The 25,265-nt window shown below is 40.3% G+C and overlaps 4 protein-coding genes across 4 annotated transcripts in view; 2 read left to right on the top strand and 2 right to left on the bottom strand.

The window, feature by feature from the left end:
- The first annotated feature begins 710 nt into the window (after positions 1–710).
- LOC137651449 (streptococcal hemagglutinin-like) lies at positions 711–3,703 on the top strand. Its single transcript, XM_068384675.1, has 4 exons — positions 711–1,036; positions 1,246–2,181; positions 2,453–2,998; positions 3,334–3,703. Exons 1-4 carry the CDS (start codon positions 711–713, stop codon positions 3,701–3,703), a joined length of 2,178 nt encoding a protein of 725 aa, XP_068240776.1.
- Positions 3,704–4,950: 1,247 nt separating this feature from the next.
- LOC137651448 (uncharacterized protein DDB_G0286393-like) lies at positions 4,951–5,388 on the bottom strand. The gene has a single exon (XM_068384674.1). The coding sequence runs from the start codon at positions 5,386–5,388 to the stop codon at positions 4,951–4,953; it is 438 nt and encodes a 145-aa protein (XP_068240775.1).
- Positions 5,389–5,512: 124 nt separating this feature from the next.
- On the top strand, positions 5,513–6,658 carry LOC137651447 (uncharacterized). Its single transcript, XM_068384673.1, has 2 exons — positions 5,513–5,670; positions 5,785–6,658. The coding sequence occupies exons 1-2, from the start codon at positions 5,513–5,515 to the stop codon at positions 6,656–6,658; spliced, it is 1,032 nt and encodes a 343-aa protein (XP_068240774.1).
- A 1,341-nt stretch (positions 6,659–7,999) lies between these two features.
- LOC137652194 (lysosomal phospholipase A and acyltransferase-like) overlaps positions 8,000–25,265 on the bottom strand; it is a 49,519-nt gene continuing 32,253 nt past the window's right edge. Inside the window, exons 8-9 of the mRNA XM_068385410.1 lie at positions 16,563–16,883; positions 8,000–13,616 (exon numbers count right to left, since the gene is read on the bottom strand). Coding sequence (XP_068241511.1) covers positions 13,581–13,616; positions 16,563–16,883 — 357 coding nt within the window. The 3' untranslated portion in view covers positions 8,000–13,580. The remainder of the gene's footprint in view (positions 13,617–16,562; positions 16,884–25,265) is intronic.

The raw sequence follows: 25,265 nt of genomic DNA, 5'->3' as shown, positions 1-25,265 counted from the left end.
AATTATACAGCAATGCTGCTATCAAGCATTGCTGCTATCGAGTAATCATCATCAAGCATTGATGCATCAAGCATTGCTGCTATCCAGCAATCATCATCAAGCATTGCTGTTATCAAGCAATCATCAAGCAATGCTGTTATCAAGCAATCATCAAGCAATGCTGCTATCAAGCAATCGTCAAGCAATGCTGCTATCAAGCAATCGTCAAGCAATGCTGCTATCAAGCCATCGTCAAGCATTTCTGCTATCAAGCAATCGTCAAGCATTTCTGCTATCAAGCAATCGTCAAGCATTGCTGCTATCAAGCAATCGTCAAGCATTGCTGCTATCAAGCAATCGTCAAGCATTGCTGCTATCGAGCAATCGTCAAGCATTGCTGCTATCGAGCAATCGTCAAGCATTGCTGCTATCGAGCAATCGTCAAGCAGTGCTGCTATCGAGCAGTCATCAAGCATTGCTGCTATCGAGCAGTCGTCAAGCATTGTTGCTATCAAGCAGTCATCAAGCAATCATAAATCAATGCTGCTATTAAGCAATCACCAAGCAATGCTGCTATCAAGCAATCACCAAGCAATTCTGCTATTAAACATTGCTGCTATCAAGCATTGCTGCTATCAAGCATTGCTGCTATCAAGCCATCATCAAGCATTGCTGCTGTTAAGCGATCATCAAGCATTGCTGTTATGAAGCATTGCTGTTATCAAGCAATCATGAAGCATTGCTGCTACCTAGCAATATCAAACAATCAAAGAGCATTGCTGCCATCAAGCAATCAAAGAGCATTGTTGCCATCAAGCAACCAAAGAGCATTGCTGCCATCAAGCAACCAAAGAGCATTGCTGTTATCAAGCAATCATCAAGCATTGCTGTTATCCAGCAATCATCCAGCACTGCTGCTATCCAGCAATAATCATCCAGCACTGCTGCTATCCAGCAATAATCATCCAGCATTGCTGCTATCCAGCAATAATCATCCAGCATTGCTGCTACCAAGGAATCATCAAGCATTGCTGCTATCAAGCACTGCTGCTATCAAGCAATCTTCAAGCATTGCTGCTATTATGCACAGCTGCTATTAAGCAATCATCAAGCATAGCTGCTATTAAGCAATCATCAAGCATAGCTGCTATCAAGCAATCATACAGCAATGCTGCTATCAAGCAATATCATGCAATGCTGCTATCAAGCAATATCGAGCAATAATCAAGCAATGCTGCTATCAAGCAATATAAAGCAATAATCAAGCATTGCTGCTATCGAGCAATCGTCAAGCATTGCTGCTATCGAGCAATCGTCAAGCATTGCTGCTATCGAGCAATCGTCAAGCAGTGCTGCTATCGAGCAATCGTCAAGCAGTGCTGCTATCGAGCAATCGTCAAGCAGTGCTGCTATCGAGCAATCGTCAAGCAGTGCTGGTATCGAGCAATCGTCAAGCAGTGCTGGTATCGAGCAATCGTCAAGCAGTGCTGGTATCGAGCAATCGTCAAGCAGTGCTGGTATCGAGCAATCGTCAAGCAGTGCTGGTATCGAGCAATCGTCAAGCAGTGCTGGTATCGAGCAATCACCAAGCAGTGCTGCTATCGAGCAATCGTCAAGCAGTGCTGCTATCGAGCAATCGTCAAGCAGTGCTGCTATCGAGCAATCGTCAAGCAGTGCTGCTATCGAGCAATCGTCAAGCAGTGCTGCTATCGAGCAGTCGTCAAGCAGTGCTGCTATCGAGCAGTCATCAAGCAGTGCTGCTATCGAGCAGTCGTCAAGCAGTGCTGCTATCGAGCAGTCGTCAAGCATTGTTGCTATCAAGCAGTCATCAAGCAATCATAAATCAATGCTGCTATCAAGCAATCACCAAGCAATGCTGCTATCAAGCAATCACCAAGCAATTCTGCTATTAAACATTGCTGCTATCAAGCATTGCTGCTATCAAGCCATCATCAAGCATTGCTGCTATCAAGACATCATCAAGCATTGCTCTTATCAAGCGCTGCTGCTATCAAGCAATCATCAAACATTTCTGCTATTATGCAATGCTGCTGTTAAGCAATCATCAAGCAGTGCTGTTATGAAGCATTGCTGTTATCAAGCAATCATGAAGCATTGCTGCTATCGAGCAATCATCATCAAGCATTGCTGCTATCGAGCAATCATCATCAAGCATTGCTGCTATCGAGCAATCATCATCAAGCATTGCTGCTATCGAGCAATCATCATCAAGCATTGCTGCTATCGAGCAATCATCATCAAGCATTGCTGCTATCGAGCAATCATCATCAAGCATTGCTGCTATCGAGCAATCATCATCAAGCATTGCTGCTATCGAGCAATCATCATCAAGCATTGCTGCTATCGAGCAATCATCATCAAGCATTGCTGCTATCGAGCAATCATCATCAAGCATTGCTGCTATCGAGCAATCATCATCAAGCATTGCTGCTATCGAGCAATCATCATCAAGCATTGCTGCTATCGAGCAATCATCATCAAGCATTGCTGCTATCGAGCAATCATCATCAAGCATTGCTGCTATAGAGCAATCATCATCAAGCATTGCTGCTATCGAGCAATCATCATCAAGCATTGCTGCTATAGAGCAATCATCATCAAGCATTGCTGCTATAGAGCAATCATCATCAAGCATTGCTGCTATCGAGCAGTCTTCAAGCATTGCTGCTATCGAGCAGTCTTCAAGCATTGCTGCTATCGAGCAGTCTTCAAGCATTGCTGCTATCGAGCAGTCTTCAAGCATTGCTGCTATCGAGCAGTCTTCAAGCATTGCTGCTATCGAGCAGTCATCAAGCATTGCTGCTATCGAGCAGTCATCAAGCATTGCTGCTATCGAGCAGTCATCAAGCATTGCTGCTATCGAGCAGTCATCAAGCATTGCTGCTATCGAGCAGTCATCAAGCAATGCTGCTATCAAGCAGTCATCAAGCAATGCTGCTATCAAGCAATCATACAGCAATGCTGCTATCAAGCAATCATACAGCAATGCTGCTATCAAGCAATCATACAGCAATGCTGCTATCAAGCAATCATACAGCAATGCTGCTATCAAGCAATCATACAGCAATGCTGCTATCAAGCAATCATACAGCAATGCTGCTATCAAGCATTGCTGCTATCCAGCAATCATCATCAAGCATTGCTGCTATCCAGCAATCATCATCAAGCATTGCTGCTATCCAGCAATAATAGCATTGCTGCTATCCAGCAATAATAGCATTGCTGCTATCCAGCAATAATAGCATTGCTGCTATCCAGCAATAATAGCATTGCTGCTATCCAGCAATAATAGCATTGCTGCTATCCAGCAATAATAGCATTGCTGCTATCCAGCAATAATAGCATTGCTGCTATCCAGCAATCATCAAGCATTGCTGCTATCCAGCAATCATCAAGCATTGCTGCTACCAAGGAATCATCAAGCATTGCTGCTACCAAGGAATCATCAAGCATTGCTGCTACCAAGGAATCATCAAGCATTGCTGCTACCAAGGAATCATCAAGCATTGCTGCTACCAAGGAATCATCAAGCATTGCTGCTACCAAGGAATCATCAAGCATTGCTGCTACCAAGGAATCATCAAGCATTGCTGCTACCAAGGAATCATCAAGCATTGCTGCTATCAAGCACTGCTGCTATCAAGCAATCTTCAATCATTGCTGCTATTATGCATTCCTGCTATTAAGCAATCATCAAGCATAGCTGCTATCAAACATTGTTGGTATCAAGCAATCATCAAGCATTGCTGCTATCAAGCGATACCAAGCATTGCTGCTATCAAGCAATACCAAGCATTGCTGCTATCAAGCGATACCAAGCATTGCTGCTATCAAGCAATATCATGCAATGCTGCTATCAAGAAATATTGAGCAATCATCAAGCAATGCTGCTATCAAGCAATATTGAGCAATCATCAAGCAATGCTGCTATCAAGCAATATCGAGCAATCAGCAAGCAATGCTGCTATCAAGCAATATAAAGCAATCATCAAGCATTGCTGCTATCAAGCAATCATCAAGCATTGCTGCTATCAAGCAATCATCAAGCATTGCTGCTATTAAGCAATCATCAAGCATTGCTGCTATCAAGCAATCATCAAGCATTGCTGCTATCAAGCAATCATCAAGCATTGCTGCTATCAAGCAATCATCAAGCATTGCTGCTATCAAGCAATCATCAAGCATTGCTGCTATCAAGCAATCATCAAGCATTGCTGCTATCAAGCAATCATCAAGCATTGCTGCTATCAAGCAATCATCAAGCATTGCTGCTATCAAGCAATCATCAAGCATTGCTGCTATCAAGCAATCATCAAGCATTGCTGCTATCAAGCAATCATCAAGCATTGCTGCTATCAAGCATTCCTGCTATTAAGCAATCATCAAGCATAGCTGCTATCCAGCATTGCGCAATCTACTATCAAGCATTGCTGCTATCGAGCATTGCGCAATCTACTATCAAGCATTGCTGCTATCGAGCAATCATCAACCATTGCTGCTATCGAGCAATCATCAACCATTGCTGCTATCGAGCAATCATCAAGCATTGCTGCTATCGAGCAATCATCAAGCAGTGCTGTTCTAAAAGCAATCATTGAACATTGCTGTTCTAAAGCAATCATTGAACATTGCTGTTCTCAAGCAATCATATGGCATTGATGCTATCAAGCACCGCTGCTATTAAGCAATCATCAAGCATAGCTGCTATCCAGCAATCAACAAGTATTGCTGCGATCAAGCATTGCTGCTGTCTAGCAATCACCAAGCATTGCTGCTGTCTAGCAATCACCAAGCATTGCTGCTGTCTAGCAATCACCAAGCATTGCTGCTGTCTAGCAATCACCAAGCATTGCTGCTGTCTAGCAATCACCAAGCATTGCTGCTGTCTAGCAATCACCAAGCATTGCTGCTGTCAAGCAATCATCAAGCATTGCTGCTATCAAGCAATCATCAAGCATTGCTGCTATCAAGCATTCCTGCTATTAAGCAATCATCAAGCATAGCTGCTATCAAGCATTGCTGCTGTCTAGCAATCACCAAGCATTGCTGCTGTCTAGCAATCACCAAGCATTGCTGCTGTCTAGCAATCACCCAGCACTGCTGCTGTCTAGCAATCACCAAGCATTGCTGCTGTCTAGCAATCACCAAGCATTGCTGCTGTCTAGCAATCACCAAGCATTGCTGCTGTCTAGCAATCACCAAGCATTGCTGCTGTCTAGCAATCACCAAGCATTGCTGCTGTCTAGCAATCATCAAGCATTGCTGCTGTCTAGCAATCATCAAGCATTGCTGCTGTCTAGCAATCATCAAGCATTGCTGCTGTCCAGCAATCATCAAGCATTGCTGCTGTCCAGCAATCATCAAGCATTGTTGCTGTCCAGCATTCATCAAGCATTGTTGCTATCAGGCATTGTTGTTATAAAGCATTGTTGTTATCAAGCATTGCTGCTATCAAGCAATCATCGAGCATTGCTGCTATCAAGCAATCATCGAGCATTGCTGCTATCAAGCAATGCGGCTATCAAGCAATATCAAGCAATCATCCAGCATTGCTGCTGTCCAGCAATCATCCAGCATTGCTGCTATCGAGCAGTCATCCAGCATTGCTGCTATCGAGCAGTCATCCAGCATTGCTGCTATCGAGCAGTCATCCAGCATTGCTGCTATCGAGCAATCTTCAAGCATTGCTGCTATCGAGCATTGCTGCTATCGAGCATTGCTGCTATAAAGCAATCATTGAACATTGCTGTTCTCAAGCAATCATTGAACATTGCTGTTCTCAAGCACTGCTGCTATTAAGCAATCATCAAGCATAGCTGCTATCCAGCAATCATCAAGTATTGCTGTGATCAAGCATTGCTGCTGTCCAGCAATCATCCAGCATTGCTGCTGTCCAGCAATCATCAAGCATTGTTGTTATCAAGCATTGTTATACATAATTGTTGTTATCCAGCAGTCATCGAGCATTGCTGCTATCCAGCAATCATCGAGCATTGCTGCTATCCAGCAATCATCGAGCATTGCTGCTATCCAGCATTCATCGAGCATTGCTGCTATCCAGCATTCATCGAGCATTGCTGCTATCCAGCATTCATCGAGCATTGCTGCTATCCAGCATTCATCGAGCATTGCTGCTATCCAGCATTCATCGAGCATTGCTGCTATCCAGCATTCATCGAGCATTGCTGCTATCCAGCATTCATCGAGCATTGCTGCTATACAGCATTCATCGAGCATTGCTGCTATCCAGCAATCATCGAGCATTGCTGCTATCCAGCAATCATCCAGCATTGCTGCTATCCAGCATTCATCCAGCATTGCTGCTATCCAGCAATCATCCAGCATTGCTGCTATCCAGCATTCATCCAGCATTGCTGCTATCCAGCATTCATCCAGCATTCATCCAGCATTGCTGCTATCCAGCATTCATCCAGCATTCATCCAGCATTGCTGCTATCCAGCAATATCAATCATCAAGCATTGCTGCTATCCAGCAATATCAATCGTCAAGCATTGCTGCTATCCAGCAATGCTGCTATCAAGCAATATCAATCGTCAAGCATTGCTGCTATCAAGCAATATCAATCATCAAGCATTGCTGCCATCAAGCAATATCAACTGTCTAGCATTGCTGCCATCAAGCAATATAAATTCTTGATCATTTATATTGCTTGATAGCAATGTTTGATTATTAAATATTGCTTGATCAAAATATCAATTATCACCATTGCTCTCAAACATTGCTATCAATCATTATCAATTTCCCAGCATTGATATCAAGCAATACTATTACCAGACATTTTGATAATGCTTGATAGCAATGTTTGATAAATACTGATAATAATGGTTGATAACACTATCAATATAATCAACCATGTTTGTACATATTTCAACAATCCTTTGTAATAGTGTGAAAATACTGTGAAAATGGCTAATACAAATTTTTTAATAACTTTTCTATTATTGCTCTGATTGGTAACAATCAAATATAAAATAAGTATAAATAATGCTTTGGGAATCAATTAATCCATGTAACCTGAGGTTAGACAAATAATAATATACATATAAATTTAGCCTAAAAATCTAAAAAGAGTAAGCATAAAACTCCCAAGCTGATGTGAAAGATGGAGCTGAATGAAAGGCTTCATATGCTGGAACCATGAAATGATTATAACTAGGCTATGCTATACAGTATTAGCCAAAAGTCATATGGAAAATTATTAAACTTCATAAAAAAAAAAAATCAGATTTAACAAAAAGCAGGCTAAGAAAATCATAAAACTGTCAAGAGATGATAAGTAACTTGCTTAAAACAAGCACCATGCTGTGAAGAAAGCTCTCTGCACTGCACAAAGCAGATAGCATGCTAAGCAAAAATGCTGCTGAAAGGTCTCTTGAACAGCAATTAATCTAACAATAATAGATGAAGATTTCTCACTTACCCGAGCTGAGCTAGGAACATGTTGACAGCTTGGTGACAGGATCGAAGCTGTAGGGCTTGGCACCTTGGTGACAGGATCGAAGATGTAGGCTTGGCAAAAGCAGCATGTTCCACTAATAATTGTATTTGCTTTACAGTGGTTTTTTTTTTTTCTGTTACCAAGATCATTTTTCAGTATTGGAGGTGCTGTGATGGATTCAGTAAAGCCTTTACCTGTGGGGTCTCTTATAAAACACCAAGTTTGTGCTTTGCATGTTGAAACTATGGCCCTAGAGCAGGGGAGACAGTATTTCTTTGGTAATTTTATGTTTTACTAGATTTCCTGTTCAAGACTTTAACAGTAAAGTCCATGGAGAGACCACACAACACACTAACCTCAAAAAAATGCTTATAAAAACAGAATATTTCCCACAATAAATCATATTACCTACACATTAACAAAAGTAGAAAACTAATTATTTTGCAAGTACCCTTTTGAAGAATAAATTTAATGTAATAACCCTTTTGAAAAATAATTTTACTGTGTTCCTGCACTTAAAGGAAAATGAAAATCGAGCAAAACAATATTTTTTGTATTTCAAGATAGTAATAATATTGTTGATAATGGTCAATGTAACAATGACTTTAGTGGCTCAAGACAGCAGTCTGGGCAAATGAAATAGAGATATCCAAGCTGTACACACACGGCAAAACACTCCAGGCTTACAAAAATAAAAGCCAGATCATACAAGTCTTCGTATAAACCAACCAACTACAACTACTTTGTGCAGAATTCCTTCACCCTCTTTTTCAAACAAAAAGTGGAAACGAGACCTAATGAGATATAGATATGAAAAGCTGTACAATAATTTGTTTTTCCATGACTAAAAAAAAAGACCATGTTTTGTCCAAAAATCAAGTTGTCAGCTGAAAAACTATTTGCACTATATCCACATACCGGTACATCTAGAGCCTACCAGCTTATCAAGGATTTCTCCCTGACAACCGAACGAATCAAACCTTTATCACACTCTTAATCTGTATTCTACACTAAAGTAAATATCACATATCATAGTACTTTGTCTAACTTACAAAAACACAGTGCGTACAGAATTATCACTGCAAAGTAAAAATGACTACTGCCATTAAATAAGCCAGGTCTTAATCACGTACAGTATAGGTTTTCCATTTTTTTATATTCCTAAAAGGTCCAAAATATATATACTGTATCATGAAACTAAAACAAAACATGAAAAACACACTGGCTCCTTATAAAAAAAAAAAAAACACTTTGCACAAATTATGACCAGGAAAACCAAGTTTTCTCCCTTATAAATTTTTTTTGCACAAATTATAGCCAAGAAAACAGTCTTCTGCCTCTTAACACCATTAAAACATTTTTTTCATTCTTCCTGGTCTCAATCCAGTGTTTCTTTAGAATTTCTAACTCTAAACAAAGGTGGAACACGTAACTAATGTAGTTATATGCTTCAGGTAATTGGTTTTCATTACATTTCGTTAACTATACAAAGAGGTAAGAGGGAGTTAACCACTCATACAATAATTGAGTACGGGACCAGTCCTTACCCCAGCTAAGGCTGCAATAGTGTATAACAAACTGTGCTTAAAAGCCAAAACCAAATTACAGAAAGTTATCCCCATTTGAAATTCAATTTCCAAAACCGGTCATTTTCTTTTACTAGAATTTTTTCCATTCTGAATTACCAGTACTGATCCCTAAGAACACACTGAAGAGACAATAAAGCATGTAAAATTAACTACTGTACCTGTATTCATAGAAAACTTGTGCTATTGAAAAGGTAACAATTAATTTTGCAATGCAAATTAAAATTAACTCCAGTAAAATGACTTAACCTAAAACCTTACTAGTACAATCTAATATTAAAGAAAAAAAAATCCAGTACAAAGTATAAAATTCCAGTATAAATATGCTGCCAGGGGTTTTGTCTTTTCCTTCACAATACAAGCAGACAATTATCAAAGGCAATGGTTTAAATACTAAACATATAAACACAAAATCTGGTACAATATAAAAACTCTCGATATTAACATATTTTGAATATAAAGATTACAAACTTTTGAATAAAATTCTCTGAAAAGCCAAATATACAACTGGCTTATGAAAGCATCATCCACCCTATGCACTATCATTAGGGGGGAGAAAAAACTACTGCACACAATTTCCGTACTATAAGTAAACTATTCATAAAAATACTCTTCATTACACTGATTGATACAATCAAAGAAATAAACAAAAAGCAAAATAGCCACTAAACATATCCATCTTCATTATCATGGTGTCTGCATCTATACAGGTCCTCGACTTACAAACTTGATAGGTTCCAAGAATGTTTGTAAATTGCATTTTATTAAATTTTGCCCTAGGGTAGGCCTAACCTGACTCCCGTGTCTACGATTTCCACCTACAAAGGCAACAGATAGTCCAGTTTCTTATGTAATGGATATCAGGTTATTGTAAATGTTTTGCTTCTGTAATAAATGATTATTTCTTTATCTTATTACAGTATACAAACTTCTCATTCAACATCAGAGATTTACGATTAACGTTGGATTTGTTTTTATATTACAATGTTTGTAAGTCGAGGACCTTCTGTATCTACATTCATAAACTTGCTAAACAGATGACACATTTCAACACATTACCAAATAGTACAGTAACTTGAATCCTTCCAAAAAAAAAGCCCCCATAGTTAATTTTTAAACATCAGAAAATCCTACCACCCAATCTTTCATTAATTTTTTTTTAATATTACTAGCCTACATTGTTTGCGTTTAGTCACGTTTACTTAAAAAATTAGAATTATAACTCAATATATTTGGAATGGAAACTAGTTCCATTTACTGTCCTTCACAACCCAGAAAAGTTTTTGCCTACACTTAAATTCAACTAGAAATTATAAACCCACATTGCAATGTTGAAATTCAATCACTACTAAAACACTTGTATATTTATTCTAGCTCTTTACTTAACCTGTACCAAAAAACTTGGGAAAAATCATAGCGCCAACACTGTACTATAAAGGAGGAGCATGCATATAAAAACACACTTCAAAAGTTACATTAACTTCTAAAGAAAAAGAACATAAAAAAAAATGCACCGCTACGTTCTCACTAGACCAATATTTATGGCCTTATTTACCAATCAAGGTGACCAGCTCTGTGAGATAGAATACTGTATATTCAAAATGGCAAGACATTACAAAGGGATCATTGCCTTCTACAGTAATTCAGCTAACAAAGCCATTAACTTAAACTACGAAAAACTGAGGATTGCATTAATCTATTAATATATCTTCATACAGTACTTCTTTACACCAATTTTAAATGTGATGGGTATTTTACTAAGGTAAACACTACAGTCTTTAAAGCTAATTTCAAATCTATACAAAATATTTGAAGACCACCAAAATGAGGAGAATCAGAAAAAATCCTGTTTGTAATTAAACACTTAAAAAAAATTTTAACCATCATGACAACAGGCAAGCAAGAAAATTCTCGCTACAGTACCCAAATAACAAATGGAAGCAAAGTTCCATTTATAAGGTGTAAATTTCAGCTAGGGAACAGATACAAAACTGTCGACAAGACAATATTCCACTAGAGAAACACTTGAACCTGAGACAATTGAGGCAATCCTAACCTCCCTACATTAAATAGCTATTGACCTTATATCCTCCTTAAAAACTACTAGTTCCATACCTATTTCAAAATCATGTTCTTCCAAGCTAAAATTTTTAAAGAAAAATAAAGATCGGAAAATCACAAAATGTTTTAAGAGATTTCTTAGGATCCCGAGAGTATACGACAGACATTACAAGCAGCGAGTAGTGATGTTAATGTAAACTGAACACCCTTTCTCAACATGACAACATGAAAACTAGCAATTCATTCCTACTTGAAACCAAGAGGCATGAAGAAAACAGTAAAATACAAAAAGTCTTCACATAACTATTGTATCAAAATCTATTAGATTTTACTTTTGAAATTCAGTAGAATCTCACAGGTCAAAATCAATAAGATCCTCAGTTAGATCCAGACGGCAACTTGACCACAACTAGGTTCCCAAAGAAAACTAATTGGATCACATCCATTCCAGAAACAAAAAATTCATTATACAGCAATTTTACCTACACTTTACAGTACTCTAATGCATAAAATAGAATAACTAAAATGCCACAAGAAACATTCACTGACATAAAAAAACTTCAATAGTAAAATCTATTATTTCAATACTTCCATATGGTTCACCTATTTTCTACCCCCTCCTCACTGATTACTAATTTTAAGAGATTTTTGAGTTTTGAATCAAGACTTGAAACATGAAATATACACCAGCCGATATTGGTAACCATAAAGCATCGCAGACGGCATGCCCAACCACAACATACTAGAATGGAGAAGATAAATGAAGAGAGCTCTTTGCTGAGAAGCTAGGTGGAACCACAGGAAAGTCTTGAGATAATAAACTTTATATTTTAGTTTTTCCTAAACCTTTTGTTTACTGTAGTGCTAATCAACCCCTTTAATTAGAGTAATTCGCATTAAGCGTAAATTCTATATCCCTCAGTGCTACCGTAGTTCTCAAAGTTTCCTTATGGCTTATCGCTATCACTAGACACCTCAGTTGTGTATTTATACAGAAAATTTATACACTTTGAAAAACAATACCGAGAATTAGCTGTTGCGCATTGGGTGGCTACTTTTTGAGTCTACACTATAACTTTGCTTGAGCTGCGTTTTATTGTTGGCAATAAGTCTCTACAAGTACCAACAAGTTCTTATTTGATATATGAACATTTATTTAATGACAAATTTTTTTGGAAACAGTTTTTACACTGAATATAAACTGAAAACAATTTGACACAAGAAGTTCCACTTGCAGTAATAGTTTTAATGCTGGCTAAACTTTAAAGAGAAACCACAACAATGATAATTCAACTCTCCTTCTGAGAGATTCCAGCACAGTTTTGATTTTCATAAAATAGCATTAGAACCTTACTCTTCTCCATTACAAAAATAACTATACTACTTCTTAACTACCGGAAAATAAATGGGGGCGATATAAAAAATACCTAACCTTTTTGTAATACAGTAATGAAAAATAAAATTTTTCTACTAACTGATGATGAGTAATTCAGAATTAAAAAATCACAAAGTGAACTCTGAAAAAAAATCAAGGTTTAAGACGGATTTTGAGCGAAGCGAAAAATCTATTTTTGGGTGAGATAGCCATGTCGTCCAGATGGAACTTCCATCAGGACGACATGGCTATCTCACCCAAAAATAGATTTTTCGCTTCGCTCAAAATCCGTTTCTACTAACTGATGATGAGTAATTCAGAATTAAAAAAACACAAAGTGAACTCTAAAAAAAAAATCAAGGTTTAAAGTAAGATTTGTTGCATGTAAACTCCCCTACATTTTTTTTTTGCAGATGGGAAGACACTGGATCTATAGTATGACAACTCACTGGGCATGCCTTGAAGTAAGTATTAAAACAATGTGTTTCATTACTGTATCTAAGGTTTTCCACATGCTACATAAGACCTAATCCTGAAAAAAAGCTGCAATTTTGAAGTAAACCAAACCTTTATCAAATAACTGCATAAAGCTGCAAGATAACAATAGAATACCATAGGAACTTCAAATACAATGTTCCTTCCAATTCCAAACTAAAATCATCCAGACATTATCACTTTGAAAACCAAAACTGCGACTGGGTTAAAAGATGCAAATAAGTTAGAAGTAGCTCTCTAATATTCGTTGGAATAACCATCTTCTCCTTGCCTGCAGTGATAAATCATACTGAGAGAAAGATTTCTTGCATAATTGTGAAAGGCCATGTGAAATCTAAAATATCGCTGCTTAAAACTTACATCAAAGTATATTAAAAAAAATGATTTTGATATACAAAAATAATTTTTCTTAAAATTCCAATTATCAAAATACCTTATTTGCTGTGAATGACTGTATAATCACACACACTTTTACATGAAAAGAACACACTTGCTCTACCTGGTGAGGCTTTCCCAACACTTATCTACAATCACAACTGTGCCTTACCTGGCTTAAAATGAGAGAGGGGATATTCCCTAAAGATTGATGTGTCTCTATGAGCTTCACAGAGTGCGCTGCAGATAGCAAGTTCCCTCGTACTGTTGAAGGTAGAGCTATTATTATTATCATTATTATTAGCCAAGCTACAACCCTAGTTAGAAAAAGCAAAATGCTATGAGCCCAAGGGCTCCAACAGGAAAAAATAGCCCAGTGAGGAAAGAAAATTAGGAAATAAACAAACTATATGAGAAGTAATGTACAATGGAAATAAAATATCATAAGAGTAACAACATTAAAACAGATCTTTGATATATAAACTATAAAAAGACTTGAGTCAGCGTGTTCAACATACTGTAAAAGCATTTGCTGCAAATTTGAACTTTTTAAGTTCTACCAATTCAACTATCCGATAAAGGAAGATCATTCTACAGCAGGAATAAACTTCTAGAATACTGTGTAGTATAGAGCCTCATGATGGAGAATGCCTGACTATTAGAATGAACGGCATACCTAGTATCACACACAGGAATGAAAAAGTGTGTATTCATACCATTCAGGCTCAGCCTGCAGGTGTTCGTGGCAAAATCCTGAGCAAGAGTAGCCGAGCCCCAGCTCCCCAAATGGGTTACAACATCTAAAAGAGGCATGGGGCTTCTTCACTCTCATAGAGGATGAAAAGGCCAGCAAGAATTCTGCCTTCTTTTAGGGTCTTAGATGAAGAGATCCGGTTAAGGTCCTCAAAACAGAGCACAAATCCCAGCTGCAAAGTTTCACCAGATGCTCGGAGCAGCCTGGCTTAAGTATCTTGTCTAGTTTGAAAGGCTTCTCCTTCTGTCCATACGCATTACCTTAATCATAAAAACGAAAAAGAACCAACCCATATCCTTTGATAGCTGACCAAGATACCAGCTTTTTTGCTTCACAATGATGAAGTCTGCAATCAAAGAAATGGAAACCTTAGTGCAGAAGCATCCCATTTGCCACACATAGAAAGCAGATGCTTCAGCTTCTGAAAATATTATATCCATGAGGATATGCTCAATAATCTCCACAACTGACACTGAAGAGAGACTAGCCTGTTGCAAAACCTATGGAAGTGGGACATTTACAACTAGGTCAAGGAAGTTTGGGATATACTGTACTGTGCTTCACTGGTGTCAGAATATGAGAACTAGAATAACTTAGGCATCTGTTGTAACAGATCAGGTAGAAGGGTATATTACAATATTGTCTTACTTGCTGTATACCTAGATATTAAAAAAAAAAAAAAAAAAGGAAATGAAGCTAATTCCATATATATTGTTTTCGACGTGATGCCAAAAATGGAAACCATTGTTTTGTTCAAGTTTTATAGTTCAACAATGAACAATCAAACAAAAGAATGTATTTACACATCTAACTGCTTTTGGTAACCAGGAAAACTGTCATAGTGTCTAACATATTGAAGCTTCTGCAATATTCATAAGAAGTCTTGAATAAGTTTTGAAATTAATTAAAATTTGAATGGTTATGGGTATTTGAGTCTTATCTAAGGTTAATCTAATAGAAGTAAAGCAGCCAGCCCTATGAATTCAGCATTCTTCAAGCCTCAACGATGAGGTGTAAAAAGATTGTAATTACCTGGTCTCAATCGGTTCCCAAAATTATTCCCAAATTAAAGGAGGTGTCTGATTATCCATTGCCAAATTGTCTAAGGTTGATCTGATATCTCATAAATTAAGTATAAACAAAAACTTGATATGTCTCTATCATTTTTGTCCTATGTAATGTTTTTTCTACTTCACACTAACTTTTCCTCATTGCTTAAGGCATATAAGTTCAATAGTTGTCTTTCTGGTTCTTTAGGTCATAAATGGTGATTGTTTTGACACCAAACTCCACAAGACAGGCATTTCAAAATTATTCAACAATTCAACTTCCTATTTAAAATGAACATTAATGCTCTCATTTTCATCCTTAGCTAGAAGTGTATCTCCAGGCTTTGTCGACATTTTGAATATATTTCCAAACATGGAATGAAGGCATTAGCATAGCAACTGCTAACAGCAAAGTGATACCAAGCAGGCAAAGGATAGGTAAAGTGAGGAACAGCTTAACTTGGTGGCAACCTTCCCAGCCATAAAATTTTGTTTACCATCATTTCAAAACTTTTGAATTTCCGAATCTCGGATAAAGGATTCTCAACCTGCATACAATTCACTCACAAACGTTAGCCTCGGGTAACAACACAAAGAAAGGCTCACCTCCCATCACAGTATGTTCACCCTTTTACAAATGAGAAGGAAAAATGATGACCAAAGGACAAAGTGACGAAAGTATGAAACACCACATAAATGGAGAAAATCAGAGCCCGTGAAACCTGCTGCTATCTTTAAGACAAAAATAAACTAGTAATCCTAATTGAAAATAATGGAAAAGATTTCCAGATTAAAGACAGGAGCCACAAGTAGAAATTTACAGAGTACTTGCACACATCCTTAAAAGAGCGACAGATGGTACTGAAAAAACACATATATATACTGTATCTATACAAATATATGAGAATATTAAGTGAGAAAGACTAACATGAGAAGAGAGCGACGACTAAAAAAACCGGAAAAAGATACACTAAAAGGCTAAACAATCACAAAACATTGCATAAATGTGGGTGTCAAGAGAGTCAACTCGTGCACTGTAGATGTTCCTTTTACCAAGAAGCAGTCTCACATCAGATAAGGCATCTTATGACTAATGGGTTGTAACAAACAAACACTTTCATTTTAACAGTACAGTATTGACATTTTAACAGGACAGTACCGATACTATTTATCTCATCTAAAAAAATCAGTTGGAAATAGATACGTTGTGGGGGAGCCATTTAATAAGAATTGAGCTCAATATCTCTCCCACTGTAGCCTTACATACAATAAAAAATTAGGGAAGGAAATTCTTCCATGGAAGAGGACACTTTCCTACATAGTTCATATGATGCACTACAACATACTATACACCTATCTAAGCAGTTTGCACTAAGACCTGTTCCATTCATCATAAAATGTACTTACATCATTTTTTCTTCTGTCTTCTTCTTTTTTCTTTTGTAATTTTACCAAATCATAGATACTATTAAAGCTGAAATCTTTGTACTCGGGCAGTACATTACTGCTTGGATGTGAATTACTTTTGAGGATTTTAGCCCATTCTTTCTTTTTTTCTAGCCTGGTTAAACGTTTAATTTTTCTTTCAGCCTTGGCAATATTTTTATCAGTTATATTCGACACAAGTTCAACGATGTAGTTGATGCTCTCCTTGGCACTAAGTATCTGCATGTGGTCGATACCCTTCAGGGCCTTGTGGTAAACGTTCTGCTTCTGGCCATCTTTCCACTGCAAAAAAAAATTATAAAATTTTGTAAAATTTTAATATCTATAAATCAAAAGCTTAGTAGTCCAAAGACCCTTACATCTCTAATGAGAGAATATCCTAGAAATATATACATAACGGTATATTTAAACATTCTTAAAATTTCTGCACAACAATAATAAGTGTTTTCTCACAACATGAATTCTTAGAATATATAAACTTTGACAAATTGAAAACCTAGATCTATCAATTCTCTAATTTCTTCAATTAATGGTAATAACGTAGAAATCTCTAGAATCTATATGTACATACAGCACTATATTTCATCAATGCATTTAAGTTACTAAGACTTCAAAAACTTATGATGATGAAGATTAATGGAAAAACTTCTTTACTTAAGTTTTCATAAAATATGACTGTTGTATAGAATCATAAAATACATAAGTAAATTATACAATCAATTATAAGGACAGAAAAAAAAATTTGCCAAGATAAGAAGAGGGAGCAACAGAATAGCATAAACTATTTATTATCGACACTGTGGTATGTGGAATTAATATTTTCCATAGAAAATATGACAAACTTATAACAGTTTGTATTTTTCCTAACATACAAACCCGAATTCTTTACGATAGGAGATATTCTAGCGCGAGCTGGAAAATAGGGCAGAAAAACCTTAACAAGGTCGTTAACGACCGGACAAGTAATTACCCACCTGACAGTGGTGGGGGACCGCCAGTCGGTAGCTGCTGTTTACCTTCAATTGGATTGTAGTTAGGACTATCCTAGGAGGCGGTGATGGGGGGAAGATTTGTGTAAAGAATTCGGATTCGGGTTTGTATGTTAGGAAAAATACAAACTCTTATAAGTTTGTCATTTGTTCCTACACTAAATACAAACCCTCATTCTTTACTATAGGAGACTTAGTCTTGAGGCCAGGGTGGCCAAGGAGTTCCCTATCTTTAGGGAAGATAGTCCTCAGACTACTCATTGGAAGCAACAATCTTCCGTTATCTTCTTTCTTTGTAGATCCCCAGAATCTCAGTATGACTGAAGGTTTGCAACTTTATGGAAACAAATGTTTCAGGATGAAGTGGGTCAGGAACATTCGACTCGGACCCCTTCAAACTTAGGATTCCCCCGACCTTGCCAAGGGGAAACTTCGTGACCACGAGTATAACTTATACTCTGTGAGAGGAATCAGATGAGTATCATACCTTATTTCCATTGGCGAGTCCAGCTGAAACTGGATACAGGATAGGATCCCCAGATGTGGGGGAGAAGGAGACGAAGAAGATATATGGATGTCCTTCTTAAAACCTAGTGTAACCCAGAATCCTCTACCAATGGTTACTGTCCCCTGAAAGGGCGTAAGGTAGTAAAAGCATCTGTTGACCTGTCACAATAGGCCCTATAAAAAGGATGTCTAGAGACCTATGTGTCACGTCGCTCAAATAGTGAGCAGTTAATGTAGATTGGCGTTTCAAGACCCCAACACTCAAGACTTGGGAGACTGAGAAAAATCTCTTAAATGCCAGAGAGGCTGCCACTCCCCTAACTTGATATGCTCCGGGTTGTGCTGCCTCTGGGTCTCCGTGAAAAGACCTCGCAATAACTTCTTAAGTCAGAAAGAGATGGTGTTGCGAGAGATTCTCTTCTTTACCCTGTTGGTACAAGGAAGAGATGACGGAGACGAGGTCTGAAAAGTCTGGTGCGCCTCAGATATTTCTTTGACGCCCTAACTGGGCATAGTAACGCATCCTGTGTTACCTATTGAGAGTGGAAATTCTCGAAATCTCCCCTCGGTAGATGAAGGATTATGAATCTAGCCACCAAGCCCAGTACAAAGTTGCGAGACACTTGGCCCCCCCCCCCCCCCCTCTCTTAGAATGGGTGACGTAAGACAGACCATGTAGCTCACTGACCCTTTTAGCGGAAAACAGAGGTACGAGAAAGACGGTCTTAAGGTTCAGAGAGTAATCTGAGGCCCTTAAGGGCACATAGGGCAAACCCTTCAGCGAACGTATGACACGTCTCAAGGAGAAGGTCTAATCTCAAGTGGGGGGGCAAGATCACTCCAACACTGAAACAACCAAGGTGATGTCTACTGAGGCGAAGAGGTCAACCCTTTCCCCGTCTACAGATGAGGCTCAAGGCTGCGCGATAGCCCTAAATCGCTGAGACTGAGAGAAGCTTTCCTCACCGAGGTACAAAAGGAAGTCTAGGAACTACTGATCCTTTCTTTTGAGGATCCAATTGCTTCATATTGTCGCTCTAGTAGCGATTAAGAAGTCCATTGTCTCAGCCCCAGCAGTTAGGACTTCTTGTAGGGTCTGCCTAGAGTTTTGGTTTGACAAGTCCTCGTGGCTCGCAAGGTAGCCGACTGTATCAGACCACATGTCAAGCAAGAAGGGACACTCAAGTCGCTTCCCTTACCGAGGCTTCTGTGACTGAGAAGAGCCTGGAAGAGTTGAGCGTCTCTTCGAGGATAGTCTGGTGTGAGCCTCGCCGTGAGGGGATTTAAGATAAGAGGAGAAGGTTAACGTCTCTGAGCTCGGAGAACAGACCAGGTTTAAAGATCGCTCAAGAAAGGCAGAGGCGAGGGACAGTGACATTGCGCTAGCCGTTAGGACAATGTCCTATAGACTGACCATATATGGTCAATGACCAAGCCTCCTCTCCATCCCAGCTAGGACCAGGGGAGGCCAGGCAGTGGCTGCTGAAGACTCAGCAGATAGACTCCTGCCAACCTTAGCTTACAAGGATGGTAAGGTTGTAGGCACTGGGGTGACTGTCAATACATAGCCTGTCTAAGGCTGGAGAGTCAAAGGGTCGAGAAGACAGATGCAAATCGCCGAGGCATGCGATATAACACACAGTTCTTAGAGTCCTTAAATAGGAGGATTCTAAGTCCCTCGACGGCAGCACTCACGAGGAATCCTCAGGCTGCGATAATTCCTTGTGTTATTACAGGAAAAAGTAGAGACGCGAGTAGCAGACAAACCTTATATATTACCCTTCGTACATTTCTTATCGAAAGGGGTAGAATGGTAGAAGTCGAGGTAGAATGGTAGAAGTCGAAGTGTCTGGAGGTAACGGCGAAGACCACTGACGAGAGTCGGAAGGCTCTGTCATAAGAGTAAACTCTTAATGACGATGATCGCGTGCATAGCGCTAATTGCACGCGTGTACGGACACTCTGTGCTAACTGTTACGAGAGCCCGACTACTCCGTAAAACTGAAACTCGAAGGTTCCAAGTTGTGTGAACTCGAAAGTCCAACGCGACAGAGGCCATAAGGACTCCTAAGGTCATGAGAACCCGTAGGATAAACATGACGAAAGTTTAAAGGCTCCCGATCACGCCCGGCGAAAGGGTGATCGTCATGAGACCCCGAGGGGTCAACGTGAGGGGAACCAGTAGGATAAAAAAGAAGTCTCCGACCAGCACGAGGGAGAGAACGTCAGGGATGAAAATAACTCCTCCGCAGGGTAGATTTGTTCTCTCGAAGGAGAATGCTGCTTAATACAAGGCTCTCACTCCGCCCCTGGAGGAGAACCAAAAAGCGTAAGAGGGAGGAGCGTAGTTCAGTAAACTCCTACAAGTTTCTTCTCGTGATTGGTAGGAAGGTTCTCCCTAAGGAGATAGCCTAAAACAAGCTTTCTCCCTGCCCTATGGGGAAAAGCGTAGGCATATTAACTTTTCTCTCTCAACGAGGGAAAAGTCTTCCCGAAGAAAGGATTGCCAAAGGCAAGATTTCTCCCCTCTCTATGGGGAAAAGCGTAGGTTTAATAATTTCTCTCTCGTGAATGAGGGAGAAGTCCTCCCGAAGGAGGACATCGCCTAAGGCAAACTTTCTCCCAGAACTATGGGAAAAAAGCATAGGCGTAATAATCTCTCTCTCGCGGACGAGAGAGAAGTTCTCCCGAAGGAGGACGTCGCTCAAGACAAGTTTTCTCCTAGTTCTAGGGAAAAAACGTAGGCGTAAAAACCTCCCTCTCGTGAATGAGAAAGGAGTCCTCCCGAAGGGGGACTTGGCCTAAGACAAGCTTTCTCCCTATTCATGGGGAAAAAAGCATAGGCGTAATAATCTCTCTCGCAAACGAGAGAGAATTTCTCCCGAAGGAAAACATTGCCTAAGACAAGCTTTCCCCCAGTTCTATGGGAAAAAAGCGAAGGCGTAATAATCTCTCTCTCGCGAACGAGAGAGAAGTTCTCCCGAAGGAAAACATTGCCTAAGACAAGCTTTCCCCCAGTTCTATGGGAAAAAAGCGAAGGCGTAATAATCTCTCTCTCGCGAACGAGAGAGAAGTTCTCCCGAAGGAAAACATTGCCTAAGACAAGCTTTCCCCCAGTTCTATGGGAAAAAAGCGAAGGCGTAATAATCTCTCTCTCGCGAACGAGAGAGAAGTTCTCCCGAAGGAAAACATTGCCTAAGACAAGCTTTCCCCCAGTTCTATGGGAAAAAAGCGAAGGCGTAATAATCTCTCTCTCGCGAACGAGAGAGAAGTTCTCCCGAAGGAAAACATTGCCTAAGACAAGCTTTCCCCCAGTTCTATGGGAAAAAAGCGAAGGCGTAATAATCTCTCTCTCGCGAACGAGAGAGAAGTTCTCCCGAAGGAAAACATTGCCTAAGACAAGCTTTCCCCCAGTTCTATGGGAAAAAAGCGAAGGCGTAATAATCTCTCTCTCGCAAACGAGAGAGAAGTTCTCCCGAAGGAGAACATTGTCTAAGACAAGCTTTCCCCCCAGCTCTATGGGAAAAAAGTGAAGGCGTAACAATCTCTCTCTCTCGAACGAGAGAGAAGATCTTCTGAAGGAGGGAGCATACTCCCAGGGAGAAGTTCCCCCCGAAGGAGGCATAAGCCGTAGACTTACTTTTCCCCAGCTCCATGGGAGAAAGCACAGTCTTCAGGGACAAGATAGCAGAGGTAAAACTCATTGAGCTGTTCGCAACTCCTTACGAAGGAGGTAAGGTTGCTGACTGTCTGAAGTGGGGAAGCTTTCCCTTGGAAGGGGGATGGATCATTCACGCAGTCCAATTCCGAGGAAGGTTATCACTCCCTCATAAGGGAAGGATCTCTAATCCCTGGAGGCGAACCTCCTGTCAGCAATCTAAGTTTCCCAATAAGTTGATAAAGTTGCAGGTTGACAACGAGTGTTACCTCGTAACATGGGCAGCTCATGAGCTCCCACATGAAGCACAGGATAACTAACAGAGCGGCCGAAACCCTCAGCATCGCGTTCTACGTCGCTGCTATCTGGGCGTTTTCTTTTAGCCTCTCTAGCACGTTTCCCTTTTCCCTTCTGCTCTCAACCGAAGAGAAGAAGGAGCGAACCCCTGCATCATCTTTCAAGGTTTCCGAGAGACTCAAAATCCTTAACTTATTCGGGAGTAAAGGAATTAGGGAGGTTGTCCTGTCTGAAACACGGGAGCGAGGGATTGACCCCGCGAGTGTATGATCGGAGATTTGCGCGTGCAGCGCTAATTGTGTGCGAACACCTGCATGACTCAGGTCTGAAGACTCTGCCTTAAGAGTAAAACTCCTGATTGTTATGGATGGGCGTAGCATTGGATGAGCGTACGCGAACACTCCGCGTGACGAGTCCGAAGACTCTCTGACCTAAGAGTAACACTCTTGATGACTTGTGTCACGAGAACCCGAAGGTTCAGCGTGATCGTGCGTGTCCCTAGAGGCTGTGTTGCGAGAACCCGAAGGTTCAGCGTGAACGTGCGTACCCCTAGAGGTTGTGTTGCGAGAACTCGAAGGTTCAGCGTGAACGTGCGTGCCCCTAGAGTTTGTGTTGCGAGAACCCGAAAGGCTAGAGCAACGGAAAAACAGAAGACTCCCTTGTCACGAGACACCGAAGTGTCAGCGAGACTAAATGCAAGAAAACCCGAGGTTTCAGCAACTAGCTGTGAGAAAACGAAGGGATAGCGCAACGGGAAACCGAGGTTGCCTTGTCACGAGACCTCAAAGGGTCAGAGATCGAGAATTCAAAGGTGAGAGTGATCTCTCTGAAGATAGAGAAAAAAAAGGAAAAGCGCTCTATCTGACTTTTTCTAGAGTGGACGGAGACCCTCAAACTAATATGCGAAGAAGAGGGTTTGAGGTTAGGACGTGCTTTGCCCTTGGCCCCGCTCCTGGTTTCTTAGATGATCCCTCGCACAACGACGACAGCAAGGCAGAACGATGACGAGAGGGATCGTTCTTCTCAGGTTTGTGGCAAGAGTGTATATAATCTCGAGGCAGGAATTCTCGGGGAGAGACAGAAGGCGAGAAAGAGCGAGAATGATAACGTCTCTTCCTATTTCGCCTGTCTCTTCGGTGAGGATACCTAGGTGAAGGCATAAACGGGCGTGCGGGAGTTATCTCGCACGTCTGTGCCAGCCGTAGGGAGGGCGCGCAGAGAAAATTCCCCATAGTGGAATCATATGGGCGCGTGGCCGTGCGCGCATATCCTTGCAGATGCGGGAGAAGGCTGGTGCGCTGGTAAGCGCTGGCGTGTTGCAAAGCGCTAGCGAGTTGGTAAGCACTGGCGCTGCGGGAGAAGGCAGTATGGCTGCATTGTCAGAAGACCTAACAGTAGAAAGTTGATGCGCAGGTTTTACCTGTCGCGTAGGATGGTGTTGGGCGCGTATGCGCACGTGCAGGAGAATGTTGGCGCACGGGAGCGCATAGGAGAGCACTGGCACGCAGGAGTGCGCCATTGGGCAGAAGATTGGTGGCGCGCAGGAGTTTGTGTGCAGGTGAGCGCATGGCGCTGATGGAGTTATGCTCATGTTGGAGCGTATGCGCCAACATGCGCATACGCTCTTGATGCCCTGTGTTACGGTAAGAAGGAAGCGCTCTTAAGTTTGTGACGAGAGCGCTTAGTCTAGCGGCGAGACATCTCGTGAAGACACAGAAGGCGAGGAAGAGCAAGAACGATTATGTCTCCTCCTATGTCGCCTGTGACTCCGGAGAGAACGACTGGGCAAAGGAGTGCTATCTCTCCTTTTACTCTTCTCTATCTCTCCCTCCTAGCCTCTGAAGAGGGGAGGGCAATGAAGTGGAGGAGGAGGAGGAGAAAGTACTGTGAAGACCCCTTCTACACACCTGGCAGGGGAACCCATCCTCCGCAGGGTAGCAGAACACCCATGACCTCCGTAACGGGGCATAGGGAAGAGGATCCACATCCAGCGGTGACATAAAGGCGTCATGAACAATCCCTCAAAATAGAGGACATCATCTACAAAGAAAAAGAAAAAGGATTAATCAAAACTCAAAAAAAAAAAAAAAAAGAAAGGCTAGTCTGCCAGCAAATAAAGCAGGAGCAGTGGTGTTACCACTGCGATTGCTAGAATTCGATTGAAGGTAAACAGCAGCTACCGACCGGCGGTCCCCCACCACTGTCAGGTGGGTAATTACCTGTCCGGTCGTTAACGACCTTGTTAAGGTTTTTCTGCTGTATTTTCCAGCTCGCGCTAGAATATCTCCTATAGTAAAGAATGAGGGTTTGTATTTAGTGTAGGAAAAAATAATAGTTTCCTTAAACTTTATCTTTTTCTATAAAGTATCCAAAGTTTTTCATATTTCAACAGTTATTAACATATTTAATAAGAAAATCCTGCATTCTGTGCAGATTGTGATTATCATCATCATCAGAAGCCCCATTGCAACCCTAGTTAGAACATAAATATGCTACAACCGCAAAGACTAACGAAACGCAAATACAGAATTAAAGTTTTAGGCATAAAATTTAATAAAAAACAGGACAAATAACATTTAAACTAAGAAATTACTCATTACCACCTTAACTAAAAATCATCTCCGTCAAGTTTGAACTATACTTTCAACAACACATACTTAAAAAAAAAAAAATAAATGATAGGACTTTTAGAATAATTTGGGATATCAAATTGCTCATAGGAAAAGATGACATCTTGCAATTACTGTAGCATGAATAATTGTTCCTAAGCCATGGGTTAAAATATACTTTGCACAGTTGTTACATAGAAAGCTAAGAAAGGGGCAAAGTTAAACTTGAAAATAGGTTGTACAGGAACCACAGCTCAAGACTAGGTTGTGGTTAGAATATACCGTAGAGAAACCACAGCTCAAGACTAGCTTGTGGTTAGAATATACCATACAGGAACCACAGCTCAAGACTAGTTTGTGGTTAGAATATACCGTAGAGAATCCACAGCTCAAGACTAGGTTGTGGTTAGAATATACCGTAGAGAAACCACAACTCAAGACTAGGTTGTGGTTAGAATATACCTTACAGGAACCACAGCTCAAGACTAGGTTGTGGTTAGAATATACCGTACAGGAACCACAGCTCAAGACTAGGTTGTGGTTAGAATATACCGTAGAGAAACCACAGCTCAAGACTAGTTTGTGGTTAGAATATACCGTAGAG

This window comes from Palaemon carinicauda, chromosome 13 (genome assembly GCF_036898095.1).
Source record: "Palaemon carinicauda isolate YSFRI2023 chromosome 13, ASM3689809v2, whole genome shotgun sequence".
Lineage (NCBI taxonomy): Eukaryota > Metazoa > Arthropoda > Malacostraca > Decapoda > Palaemonidae > Palaemon > Palaemon carinicauda.
The sequence above is the reverse complement of the archived record's forward strand: the minus strand, read 5'-3'. Positions and strand labels throughout refer to the sequence as shown.